Raw genomic sequence first — 14,425 nt, forward strand, 5'->3', positions numbered from 1 at the left:
AACCCCTGCCTACCTACATAAAATGAGATCAATACCAAGATATACAGTAGTGAAATTTATAAGAATTCAGGACAAAGAAAGAATATTGAAGCTGGCAAAGGGGAAGAAGCATGTAACCCATAAAGGTACTCCAATCAGGCTAGTATCAGACCTCTCTGACAAAATACTCTAAAGAGAAAAACTGCCAGCTAAGAATATTATCCTACAAAATCCTCCGTCAGATATGAAGGAAGAATAAAGGCCTTTTGAGACACAGAGGTGCTCAAGGAGTTTGCAAACACTAAACCATCACTCCAAGAAATATTTAAAGGTGCTTACATATTGAAACTGAAAAGAGGAATATACAATAGAACTAAATAGGAAAATAGACTGCCCACACAAGTTAAGAATGAAATGACAACAACAGTCTAACATATCTCTTTAATGTAAATGGACTTAATTCAACAATGAAAAGATACAGAGTACTGGTTGGATCAGGAAGCAGAATCCAGCCTTCTGTTATCTCTGGAAGACACACCTAAATTCCAAAGACAAACATAGGCTCAAAGTAAATGGTTGGAAAACAATCCTACAAGCAAATGGGACTCTAAAGAAGGCAGGGACAACCATACTTACATAAGACAAAATAGATTACAGTTAAAAAAGATAACAAAGAGGCAAGGAGGGACACTATATAATGATTAAGGTAATGATACATCCAGAAGACAGAAACATAACAATTATTAAAGTATCTGCACCAAATGAAGGAACACCAAAATATATTAGGCTTCTATTATCAACTCTGAAAAGAAACAATGAAAAAAACACATTTGTGGTAGGACACTTACCTACTCTTACCAGTGGACAGACCAACTAGTCAGAAAATAAACAGGGATACAATAGCTTTAAATATAAAATTAGACCCTATGGACCTCATAGACATATATAGGGCACTGCACCCCAAAAAGCAGAATAGGCATTTTTCTCAAGTGCACATAGGGCATTCTCCAGAATAGACCACATTCTGGGACAAAACGAATATCAACCAATTTACAAAGACTGAAATCACACCCAGCATCTTCTCAGACCATAAAAGTTTCAAACTAGAAACCAACTATCCAAAGAAAGAAAGGAGGGAACTCTTCTAATATATGGAGATTGAACAACACACTACTGAAAGACCACTGGGTTAAAGAAGAAATCAAAGAAGAAATTAAGAAATACCTCAAGACAAATGAAAATAAGCACACAATCATCCAAAATTTATGGAATGCAGAAAAAGCAATAAGAAAAAGGAAATACACAGCAGTACAGGCCCACATCAAGAAACAAGAAGAACTTACACAAATAACTTTCCCTTTCAACTTGAGGAATTAGAAAAAGAAGAACAAATAAATTCTAAAGTCAGTAAAACCTCTAGCAAAACTCACCAAGAAATAAGAGTGAAATCTCAAATAAATAGAATAACAAATCAAAAAGGAAAAATCACAACAAATGCTGCAGAAATTTAGATGATAAGGAGAGATTACAATGAACATCTACATGGGAACAAATACAATAACCTAGAAGAGATGCACAATCTTAAAATTATACAATCATCTGGACTGAATAGGAAGCAACAGAAACCCTGAACAAACCAATCACAAGTAGGGAAATTGAAACAGTAATCAAAACACTCTCAACAATTAGAACCTAGGACCAGATGCCTTCACAAGTGAATTCTACCAAACTTTCAAAGATGAATTAACACCTCTCTTGATTAAACTCTTCCAAAAAAAAAAAAATCAAAAAAGGAATACTTCCAAATATGGAAATATCTTTCATGAAGCTAACATTATTCTAATGCCAAAACAAAGACAACACAATAAAAGAAACTTACAGACCAATCTCCCTAATGAACACAAGACACAAAAATCCTCAATAAAATTCCAGCAAATTGAACACAACAATGCATTAGAAGGTCATACACTATGACCAACTGGAATTCATACCAGGAGCACAAGAGGGAAGGAAGGACAATGGTGTATGGTGGTGGAATATGGGTTAGTTGGTGTACTATGGTGGTAATATCTGATGGGGTACCACAATATTACCTCAGTTAAAGAAAAGGGAAAAAAATCCTCTTTGTAGGATTTCTATTTTGTTTTCCTGAATTACATTCTATTTACTTGCCTGTAGCAAAGTACTAAGATGTATTTGCTGATTTCTTATCATTGTTCTTGTTTTTCAAGAACTTTTAATATTCTTTTATTTGTTCTAGCTACTAATATTTCTAATTACTGATACTTTTAAGTATTTAGACTACTTTATATAACTTAAATAATTAAATATGTAAATAATCATCCAGATCCTGTATATACATCAATATTATCTACGCAACATTACCGATGAAATGCAGATGAGTAAACATTATTTCTCCCATCACTGAGTGCAAACATTCTATGTTCTGTTGCATATGCATAATTTACAAGAGATGAAAAAAACACTTGAAAGACATTCTTCACAGGAGTATGCAATAGGCAAAGAGACTCAATGTAATTTTCAGCAACAAACTAATTTGTTCAGTTATCTTACAATGGTGGAACTGTTACCAAGTCAGATGAAACAGAAGAGCATTCCATCCATAGAGACAGGAGGACCAGACCCATGAGCCAAAACACTTAATTGAGTTTTTCTCTCACTCTTACCTTCAAAGAGCGAATAGGGCCTGTCGGGGATGCGGCAACCATGTGCTCCGTAGTCTAGGCACCACTCTGCAAACTAAGAAGAAAGAGGTTTTTTTTAAGAGTGGTGGTTTCACTTGGTGAAAAGACAACAAATAAAGTCATGGCAAGGATTTCACCAAGAATCCAAGCAAGAAGTTTCTTGCAACAGAGATTAAGTCAGTGGGTTCAACTGGCTGAGACCTGGCAAGTTGTGTCATGCTTTACTCTGTTTCCTCACCTGTAAGGTACCAACAGTTGTAGGGAATACTTGTAGGATCCTATGAGCTGGCCACTCGTGGGTAGTGTGACCTATTTGCTATCTGTAAATCACAGCAGAACATTCCTTGACTACCTATGGGCTATCATATCTTGAGGCAGGCCTGGGAATGCCTAGGCCACCGTTGTCCTGATTTCGTGACTAAATCCATGGCGGTCTTGGGATAACTGCCTGCGATAACATCAGCACACAAACGTCTCGATGTCCCCATCTCTGTTCCTTGTAAACCTTAGTCCCCGGTGCCCTGGACATTGTACCTCATACCACTGTACCTTGCATGATCAACTTTTACTAGCTTGTATGCTTTCAATAAATGGCTTAAAAACTGCTCAGGTAGCAGTCTTGCCTTGCAAACCGGCTCCACGATTGTTGTGTTCCTCATCTACTTCTCCCTGCAAAGCTGCAAAAAAGTTCCTGAGGCAACAAATACAGAAGTAGAAAAATAATGATTCAACAGTCATTCTGGGGCCCTGCCTCCTGTTTCTCCATGCTGAAATTCCAGAACAAATTCCAAACACTTGCTTTGTCCACATTCTGCCTTCTGGGCCTCCCTAACTTGCCTCTGGCATCACTTGACTTCAGCAGGGCCCACCCTTCTCAGCTCCACTACTGGGGAGCTGCACTGTCATTTCATCTCTCCCCAAGCTCCCCCCACCCCTCTGACTCTCCTGCCTGGACACTTCTGCATCTCCTCATCCCTTCACTCTCCTGCTCCTTTCTTTGAGTTTTTTGAATGACCCTGTCCCTTGGACCTCTTCAGTGAGGTTTTTATAACATTTTAATACATCTCCCTTTTTAGCTTAAGCTAACTTTTGTTTTCATTACATATAAAGAATTGTAAGTAATAAACACAAGGAATATCAAATTCGGCACATATAAAATAAAACATATTGTGCTGTACTCTCTGAATCTGCTTCCTACATGTCTGATCTACTTGATTTTCTCAGTAGACTATAGGGAGACACTCAGTAATTTACATTTTCTCCACATTAAAAAAAAAAGAAACCCTACTCAATTCTGTAGTCTTAATATTCTAAGTCCTCTTTGTTATCACAGTCAATACCTTGGTCTATAAATAAACATTTCTTGCATTAATTATTGAACAAGAACTTTGGGAAACTCAATCTCATTGTCTTTTCTAAAGAGTCTGAATTGAACTAAGTGGGGTCCTGCATGAATTTAAGGTTCCCCTTGATCCTAAGGTGTAACCAAGGTTGAGGACTATTGATTAAAAGGAAAGGACTGACTTTCCTGGCATTTGTCTACCCGTCTCACTTGGTCTTTACCAGCTGCTCCTCCACTTGTGTTCCCCAATACCTCCTGCTGATTCAAGAAGCCACTGCTGTCTATGACCACTCTCCCCTCAGGAAAGGCTCCACCTCCCTACACCAGCCCTCCTGGTCTACCTGAAAGGCTTCATCTTTAAAAATTTAGCTTGTGTCTCACTTTCACAAAATCCTCCCCAGCTCCCACAGATTACTTTATCATCTACTATTATAATTATCATCAAAACCAACTGTGCCCAACTCTCCCACTCTCTCCTGCTCTGCCCTGGCCACATGGATATCGCGTGGTTCCACTGAGAGTCTCACACCTCCAGGCCTTAGTAAACAGTTTCTTTGCTTTGGAACATTTCCCCATCCTCCTCTGCCTCGTGTCTAGCTGTCCTCTGGTCCATGCCTACATCACTTTCTGGCCTCCCACTGCCCTCTCTGTGCCCCACAGCACCCTCCTCTGGGCGTAGGTGTCATATCAGGCATGTGTATGTCCCAGACATACTGAGATGGAAGGGGTCTATGTGGATTGCGAAGAGGTTTCATAATATTAACACATACTCACTATACAAAAAATATGCAGACCATGTCATCCATGATGTCTTTATCTATAAAGTGTCACTGTAAACTTTTTGGTATATTTTCTTCTAGTCTTTTTCTGTGTCTGTATAACTATGATTTGCGAAATGTGTATCGTAACAAAACACTAGTAAACATTTCCTGAGTCTTGCTTTGTGCTGCTCATTTTCACATATTTGATTTTTATTAGCATGTTTATTGAGTTTCTACTCATGCCAGGTACTGTTCTGGACACTGGTGTAGAGTAGTGACCTGACGAATAGGATCACAGAATTTACATCCTACAGATGCAATGGTCGGCAGAATCAAGAGGAAATAGGAGTGACAGTGATCTTTTACTTGGGAGACCTCAGAGGCCCTTTCTAAGAATATTACAGTTAAGCTGAGATTGGAATGGCAAGGTGTTGCCCTGCGAATTTTAGGAGAAGAGCATTCTTAGTGGAGGAAACAACAAATAAAAGGTTCAAAGGGAAGAGTGTGGCACATTTCTTCAGAGAGAGTGGGCTGCAGAGTGTCGAGTATTGTGGGCTAGAAGATGGGAGGAGATCAGGAGAAGAGGGTGGGGAAACTGGCAAGCTCTGAGGTGAACAGGGCTCTGTAAACTTGGGGAGTATGATGGAACTACTGGAGGCCTTCAAGAGAGCTATTAGAGATGATGTACATTTTATCTCTATTAATCTTTCTGGAACAAATTTAGGAGGAAGGTCCCATTCCCCCCCCACCCATTTTCACAGATGAGGACATTAACACTGAAGAAGAAACATACCCAAGTCAAAAAATCAATAAAGGGCACAGGTGGAGTTCTAATCAGGTCTTGTGTCCTTGGGACCTCATTTCTATGTCTTGGCTCCATTTTACAGATGGGGTCCCATGGCTCAGAGAGGCGAGGCACAGGCTGTGCCAGCAGAAACAGCAGAGCCACAGCCAGGAGACACAGGTAACAAAGTGAAGAGCTGCACTCATGGGCTTTGTGCATGTTCTGGAGGGTTAAGGAGTGTTTGGATAGCGATATGCTTACCTTGCAAGCACGATACAGGTACTTTTTATCCTGGGTGAGATGGTAAAGGGACAGGAAAGAGTAGCCATTTCCAGCAGTTCCATGGCAGATCCCGTAGCCCTTCCGGAGCAAACCTCGCTGCCAAATCACATCACTACACTCCATGGCATCTTTCAAGTATTTTTCCTCCTTAAAAACCTGGGCAATAAAAAACAAAACCGTATTAACAAGATGTTTTCAATGAGGAGTAAGCACAATATTTTCCCTTTTGGTCAGAGAATTGCATATTAGAAAACGAGAAATGGTAGTGGGGTAAAAAACAAACACCACTATGTTTTTGTAAAAAAACAAACACCTTCATACAGAACCTTACAATTTAATGCTATCTCTTTGCTTTGTCTTTTTTCCTAGCTCATGGTTTTATGAAAGTAATTCTATTTTTCAATTTTCTTCATGAATTTTTTAATTTTTTACATCACTGTTCATTTTTAAATAATATTTGCTTCCCCCACTCCCTCAGGTGTAGTCCCCATAGAGTTTCCTTTGACAATGCACCCGTGCACCATCACCTCAGTCCCCTGTGCTCCTCCCTCCCTTCCTCTGATCCCTCTCCCTCCTCCTCCCCTATAGGATGTCTCTGGTTTATAACTGTCCATTTTTGCTTTGTTGTGTTTTGTACTGTTATCATTTTTTACACTGATATCTTATTTGGTTCCCCTATATTCCTGCTATAAGTGAAACCATCTGATATTTTTCTAGAAAAGTAATTCTAAATTGTTAAAACAATTAAAATTAAAGCTTCCAGATCTCTTTGGTAAGATATCTTGTCACAAATAAGCCATACTATGCTTCCTGAGATATATATCTGAAAAGCTAAAACCTCTGTTCATGTAGAAGGCAACAGAAGGGGAAGTGATGATTCCAAAATTCATCACCTGGGTTAAGAATATTCATGTATCAAGACCCCAGTGACCTGGCACAACCAGGGCTGGGGAGCTCTGTCACAGCTCACCTGAGGCAACCTGCACATGCTTCCTGCAATCCCAGAAGCAGGCACGCCTGGGCTGCAGGATTAAAAGGCACCATCTGCAATGAGTGATTTACACTGACAGTGGCACAGACATAAGAGCTCAGCAAAGAGAAATATGTGGCAGGAGAGAGCTGTCTGTTTTTTCTCTCCAGATCCTTTTAAATTTTCTTCTCTTTCTCCTTACATTTCATTTACTTAATTTCCCTGGTCCATTCCTCATAATTTGTTATTAAAATTCTCTACCTGATCGAATGTTAACTCATTTCATTCTACTACAAATGAGTCTGAGGCGATGAGGTGCTCTCCTCCGGGGTGTCATCTACCTGACTGATTAGTGACCTCCTGGGACCAGGGCCCTGAGAAGGCCTGTGGATGTAAGCAAACAAGAGGCTTGTGTAGGGAGTGGCAGGTGAAAGAGAGTAGCCCCTCCTGCTGATCAGGACCAACTCACTGTCACAAGACTGTTTGTGACAGCCACTGAGATGTGGGTGCTGGGGTCAGACTGCCCAAGTATGATTTCTGCCTTGTCACCTTAAAACTGAAGGCCTTGGATGCATCACTTAATCTCATACATTTGAGCTTTTTCATCTGTGAAGGAGACTATTTCCTTATCTCAGTGACATATTGGAGAATTAAAATGAAATAATGTACAGGAAGCTTATGAACAGTGATTTAGTAGCAGATTCATCTTCTCTATATTGTAGCAATTATACTTAGCCAGAAAATTGATTTAGTTATCCGTAATACTTTTCTCAAATAATAAATTTCCCTCCAAAGTGCCATGACAAAAAGTTTGGAGACACATTATAATACGGAAGAATATAAGGTATTGGGTCAGAAGACATAAGTTGAAATCCTCTTCACAACTACTAATGACAGTTGGGAAGTCACTGTTAACTCCCCTGAACCTGCTGGCTTGATGCTGAGATGACCCAAATATCAAAAATAGAGTAAGTACTTTAAGCAGTTATTAAAATTCTTTAAGGACAAAAAGAAAGTTATATTCATGATCAATGAATGGTTTGGGACTCTCAAAGAAAGTTTCACAATGGAAAAGAAAAATAAATATTCTAACAATGGAAAAATACCAATAGGTGAAATAAAAAGTTTCTGGGAAGGCTTAATAGCTGACTGGACATTAGTGAATATGACTGCGGATAAATAAAAAACTATCCAATCTGAATTACTGAGAAGAAAAAATATTAAAATATAAACCTCAGGGACCTTTTAGAAAGCAGAGGTCAAATGTTTACCAAATGCAGTGAAAGACATAAAGTTACAAGTTCAAGAGACTTAAGAGGGCCAAGCAGGTAAAGTACAGAGAGAGACACATAAGCATGTGATAAGGTATTAAAACCAAAACTAACAAAATCTTGAAACCTTCTTGAGAAAAAAACACACATTATATACAAGGGAATAGAGTAAATTCTTGTGAGAAATAACAGGGTTAGCAAAAAGTATCATTAAGGAATGAACAAATTTAAAATAAATGAGAGTGAATTACTGTCACTAAACTTGGACTATAAGAGACGCTAAAGGAAGTTATTCAGGCTGATGAATAATGCTATATAGAGATTAAGAGAATACTGGGGAATAAAAAGGAAAAACAAGTAAATATCAAGACTATCCTTCATACATTTGTTTTAATTTCTTTAAAAATACATAGGACTATTTAAAAAGCAAAAATTACAATGCTATATTGGGGGTTTTATATAATGTTAAGAAATGGGGTAAATGGAGCTAGATACTTAATATTTTCTTTTCTTACATTTTATGTGGAGTGAAAATGTTAATTCTATGTAGATTGTGAAAAGTTAATGATATATATTGTATTTGGTATGCTGCAGTTATAGATATATATTTAGGAACCACTAAAAAATGTACAAAGTGGTTCAATTAGTGTCAACAGAGAATTAAAATGGAATTCTATAATATATGTAAATGTTATCTCCTACCTCCCTAAGAAGGCAAGAAAGAGATAGGAAAAAAAATTCCAACCTGTAGCCAATAAAAACAAAATGGAAAATAGCAGAGCTAAAATCTAATCATACAAATAATTACATTAAAAATACATGAGGTAAACATTCCAAATTAAAGGCTGAGATTATTAGACTAGATATAAAGAGACATCCTTTAAATTTAAAGACATTAAAAACTATATAAGCCATGTTGATGGAAATTAAGGGAAATACAAGTAAATGAAAAGATATATCAATATCTGAAGATAAAGTGCTCAATATTAAGGTGTCAATTCTACTAAAACTGATTCAGTGCCATCTCACTCATAATCCCAGTAAGACTCTTTTGTACAAGTGACAAACTGATTCTATGTTTTTAATGGGAATACAATAGACTTGGAATATTTGAAGCAATTTGAAAAAGAACATAGTTGAAGTCAAATTTTGAGGCTTCAAAACTTACAATAAAATTATAACAATCCAAACAGCATGGAAGTATCAAATAAACAAACCCAAGTAACAGAAAAGCAGAGAAATAAATCCATGTTTATTTCACCTGATTTTTGATGAATGCACAAGATCAATCAGTGGAGTAAACGAAAGTCTTTTGAACAAACAATGTGGGAACAATCAGGTATCCCTCTGGTTAAAAGGAAAAACCTCACTGCCTCACATACTGTATACAACTTAATTTGAAATGGATCATGAGTCTATATGTAACATCTAAATCCATGAAGCTCATAGGAGAGTATTATCTGTGTATGCTGGGGTAAGTAAAATTTCCTAGCTATGATACAGATAATTACCATAGAAACACTGATAAAATAGATTTGATCATAATTTACAACTCTCTTCATCAAAAGATTCCATAAAGAATATGGCTAAGCCATCCACAGACTGGAATAAATTGTATGTAAAACAGGTATCTGACAAAAGAACTTGTAATCAAAACTTACAAATAATTCTTAAAACTCAAAAAGACAAAAAATAGTATGATTAAATATGAACAGGCCCTCAACAAAGGTGGCTATTCAAATGGGTATAAGCACAAACAAAATTGTTCAACATCATTAATCACCAGAAAGATGCCAATTAAAATGACAATACCCAACAGAAGAAAATGAAAAAAGACTCAACACCAACTGTTGGCAAAGACATGGAGCAACCACAACTATCTTACACAACTGATAGAAAGTAAAAAGGTACAACTGTGTTACTTTTGAAAAAGATCTATTTCTCCTAAAAGCTAAATATATACCTGTCCTCTTATCCAGAAACTCCACCTGAAGGTATTAGCTCCAAAGAGGTAGAAACATTTATATAAAGAGACCTGTACAAGAATGTGCATACTAACTTATTCATACTGGTACAAAAACTAGAAATAACTGAAAAATGTGATAGATAAATTATGGTATATTTATATAAAAGTGCCTAAATTTAGGAAGATGTCCGAAAGATGGAAACAAAGTACAGTTTGAAAAAAAAAAAAATTCTCCAGGTGATTCTGACACAATACTCCTAGAAAAACAGAAGTTCCGCATGCTGAACAATCAACTTAGAAGTGAGTTTTTGGAACATAACTTATATGGAAATTTTATCTGATGTAACAGTCAACAGCTGGCACCAGGGAGCATTTCTAATGTAGTTCTAGTCTAGAATTTTCATAGGTGGTTTGTGGGTGCCAGAGGGCATGTTGTGGTTGTTTCACACATTTGACACAGAATTAAAAAACTGCACTGTCACCACTCTGGTATGAATTACATAGTGTTTTGGGGCAGCATATTTGCCTTTGTAAATGCGTTTTCATTTGATCAATATTAATTTGTTATAGTGGCTGAATCCACACAAACTGCTAATATCATAGAGTCCAAAATGTGTGGTTAAAGAAAGTACAATTTGCTACCACTATTTGTAATTTACTGTCAGATAATCAACAGATGATTGATGGGGCCTGCCTGGTGGCTCATGGGGTTAAGTCTCAGCACTGTGAAGCTAACCGCAGCTACTGCAGCATGAGTTCGATCCCTGGCCAGGGAGCTAACCCCAAATGGCACACCAGACCTCTCCTGTTTCCCCCGCTGCTCCCCTCAGCTGTCTATTTCAGTCAATCCTCCTGATTCCTACTCTGTCTCTGGTGAATCTTCTCACCACCACCCCTCCACATCTGATGTACACCTGGCTCTTGTATGCATAAATAAATAAATCTTTTTAAAAAATCACAGCTGATTGAAATTACTTTTAAAATAGCTTCCAGTTTTGGAGTCCATAAAGGTGACTTTAGAATATCATTTGCAATTAACATAACTCCGAATATGCCAGAGAATATTGACTTTTTTTTCAAGACCATATAAAATAACATATAATTCTAAGTTAAAAATATCCATAGAAAGCTGCCTAGTTTTAAAAGAAAACTTCAATAAATGGAGAGTTGCTTAATTTAACAAAAACTTGAGAGACAATATAGTCTAAAGCTTTGCCACCATGCCCCTGCCTCTGCCTTGTCTAAACACAAACTTTATGCTCCATTCACTGACATATACTATTGCAGACACATTTTTACCCTAAATTGTAAAACTACATTATATATGCTCTTTCAAAATTACTACTGATGACTTTCAGACTCAGAAGATTCTGATATTCCTCCTTTGTCACGTTTGAGAATCTTCATGGAAATGGACAAAATAAAGTATTAGTGACTAAGTATAGGATCTCAAGGTTGTTGATTCCATGCTTTCTGGAAGACAAGAATTTCTGTTTTGTGATTAGCTGTGTAGGGAAATGTATTTGAATAAAAATTTTGAGCAGAAGCCTTGTAGGGAGCTGCTGGCCTGAGTCACTTCTGTGCTTGCTCTTGGCATCCAACAGTAGTAGACAGAAGGTGACAACTATCAGCAGGGCAATGGAAATAAAAGTGCCCAGGGTGAGGGGTCAGTGGAAAGACCCCAGAAGCCAAGATTATCAGTCAGCCACTAGTAGTTCTACAAAATGAAAGGGAAAAGTAGTCTGACAAACAGAAGCTTTTACCTTTTTACAGAGGCCTCCACCTATTCTGAATATCAAGGAGTCCTTATTGGTGCTGTTGATAGTAAGCTCAGATGTCAGGGCTGGATATTTAAAGCATTACAGACTTACTTTGAAGTCACTGAAGTTACATTTGCTCTAAAACATTGAAATATGGGAGGCAGTGTTTTGAACAGATTGTCTTACTTAAAAACTGAGATATTAAGAAGATGAATCATTAAGAAGATGAATCATTAAGTTCTGTTTTCAAAGAGATTTTGCTGTGCTTTGCTCTCATCAAGTATCTAAACTTTCTCAGTTATTTTTTTTTTGATGTTCATACCTACCTACCTGATTTTTGGATTACTGGAATGTTTTTGGTAACACTGTCATAAGAATGCTAAAAAATTCTGTTAGCTTAAACCATGAGAGATTATTTAGAATAATTTATTATAATTAATTACAAGGGAAAATAAAACTAACTCAAGGATTAGTTCTATTACTATTTTGGGGAAGAAATACAACTTTTTCTCCATTAATTCCATCTATTTCTAAAACAATTGGAGACCTTGCCAAGACTAAGCAATCATTGTGGATTTTTAGTTGTATACTTTGATATAGAGTAATAATTTTCAACATCAAATATTACAAATAAAGATGCATTAAATAAAAATAACCAGAATTGCAAAAGAAGCATTGTATGCTTTCAGCTTATAAAATAAAGCTTAGTCCAGAATGGATATCAACAGTATTTTAAAACTGTGCCCAAATAAATCTAAAGTATGCCAGAATTAATCAGTGAAGACACTACCTATTTTCCGATTATATCCCATGTGTTAAATATTTGACACCACATCTGTCATGAATAATTTTAAACTCCAATTTTTAAAAGCTTCTGAATCATCATTATCATCATCTGGCAATAATAGTTTAGTCATGCAAAAAAAAAAAAAAAGATGCTAAGTCCAGTAAACAAAAAGGTATTTTGGTTATAAAACTGCCTACTGCCTTACTGGATATCCATACTCAGTAGAATAATAATCATTACTATGCAGGGGCCTCCCTGGTGGCACAAGGGGTTAAGCACCGCATTATGAAGCAATCTGCAGCCTCTGCAGCACGAGTTCGATCCCAGTCGGCCAGGGAGCAACCCACATGGCGCAGTAGACCTCTCCTGACTCGCTTGCTGCTCCCCTTAGCAGTGTATTTCAGTCAATCTGCCTGTTCTTTTCCCCACTCTGTCCCTGGTGAATCCTCTCACCCCCTGCACCTCTGGCCTGTACCCCAGCTCTTGTATGCATAAATAAATAAATCTTTAAAAAAAATCACTACTATGCAGTCATTAGGTTTTCTTCTATACATGAACACAATCCCTGTTAAAACACAAATACTTCTATCATCAGTTACAGAGTGAAGAGTGAAAAAGAGAACATTTTTTAAAAACATGAATTCTCTAAGGTTTTTAGTTTGTGATAAAATGTGCTTAACAAAATCAAACTGAAAACTTGGTGGTGAAAGCCAGGAATGTGCACACTGGGTGCTCATGACTGGAACCAGTGCACTGACCTTGTGAGCTTGGATCAGCATGTGGATGACACCCGAGGCACCGTGGCACCAGTGGACCAGTCGGTCTGTTTCATTGCTTAGTGATGATGGATAATTCCCAGATCGGAATTTTTTATGGCGTACATAATCAATACTAGGTTTCACCATTTCTGTCAAGGTTTCTTGGTCCACTTTTGCTGCTGGCTTTGGACAATGAAAAGAAAACAAAATCTTTAATTGATTTTTTTTCTCAAGGTGTTTGTTTGTTTGTTTGTTTTTAAAACATCACCATATTGTGGCAGTAGTTACCTGGAGTGGTACATTAATTTTAGTGTAATTAGAATTAATTCTATTGCCTGTTTATTTAAGACTAATACAGACTTCTTTTTTTGTTTCAATTCTTTTTAATGTTTGCAGGGGAAGTCTGACAGTTATTTCTTGGAGTGCCCTCTTGCTCAGGGGCAGCTGAAGCACAGTAGAAAGACATTCTGCTTTACTGACAGGGCATCCATTTAAATGTAACTCTTACCCAAAAACACCCTCACAGAAATACCTAGAATAATGTTTGCCAAATATCTGGGTCCTTTTGCCCAGTCAAATAAACCTCAGAATGAATCACTGCAGACAGCTTTTTGTTCAAATGCCTGATCTTCCTCTACTTGGGAAGGGGTTACGTCCTGATAAACCCACCAGAAGTTGAAAACATCCTAAGTCAAAGACGCATTTAAGGGTCCTTCCTGGTGGCGCAGCGGGTTGAGCTCCGCGCTATGAAGTTGTCAGCAGCCTCCGCAGTGAGGGCTCAATCCCAGCCGGCCGGGGAGAATCCCACATGGCACGGCAGACCTCTCCTGTCGTGCCCACTGCTCTCCTTAGCAGTGTATTTCTGTCATCTGCCTGTTCTGCTCCCTGTTCTGTCTTTGGTGAATCCTCTCACCCTCCTGGGCCTCTGGTCTATACCCCAGCTCTTGTATTAAAAAAAAAAAAAAGACGCATTTAATATACTAACCTACCAAACACTGTGGCTAGGCTCAGCTTAACATACCATTCAAGGGCTGAAAACACATTATTAGCTTATAATCAG

At 37.6% G+C, this 14,425-nt stretch overlaps 1 protein-coding gene across 1 annotated transcript in view; it reads right to left on the reverse strand.

The window, feature by feature from the left end:
- The window catches only part of LANCL2 (LanC like glutathione S-transferase 2), a gene marked incomplete at its 3' end in the record, with an annotated part of 63,200 nt that overhangs the window by 8,573 nt on the left and 40,202 nt on the right, over window positions 1-14,425 (reverse strand). Inside the window, exons 6-8 of the mRNA XM_084247474.1 lie at window positions 13,366-13,548; window positions 5,833-6,009; window positions 2,667-2,739 (exon numbers count right to left, since the gene is read on the reverse strand). Of these exons, the coding sequence (XP_084103600.1) occupies window positions 2,667-2,739; window positions 5,833-6,009; window positions 13,366-13,548 (433 nt within the window). The remainder of the gene's footprint in view (window positions 1-2,666; window positions 2,740-5,832; window positions 6,010-13,365; window positions 13,549-14,425) is intronic.

The sequence above is a fragment of the Talpa europaea genome (assembly GCF_964194135.1).
Source record: "Talpa europaea genome assembly, chromosome: 11".
Lineage (NCBI taxonomy): Eukaryota > Metazoa > Chordata > Mammalia > Eulipotyphla > Talpidae > Talpa > Talpa europaea.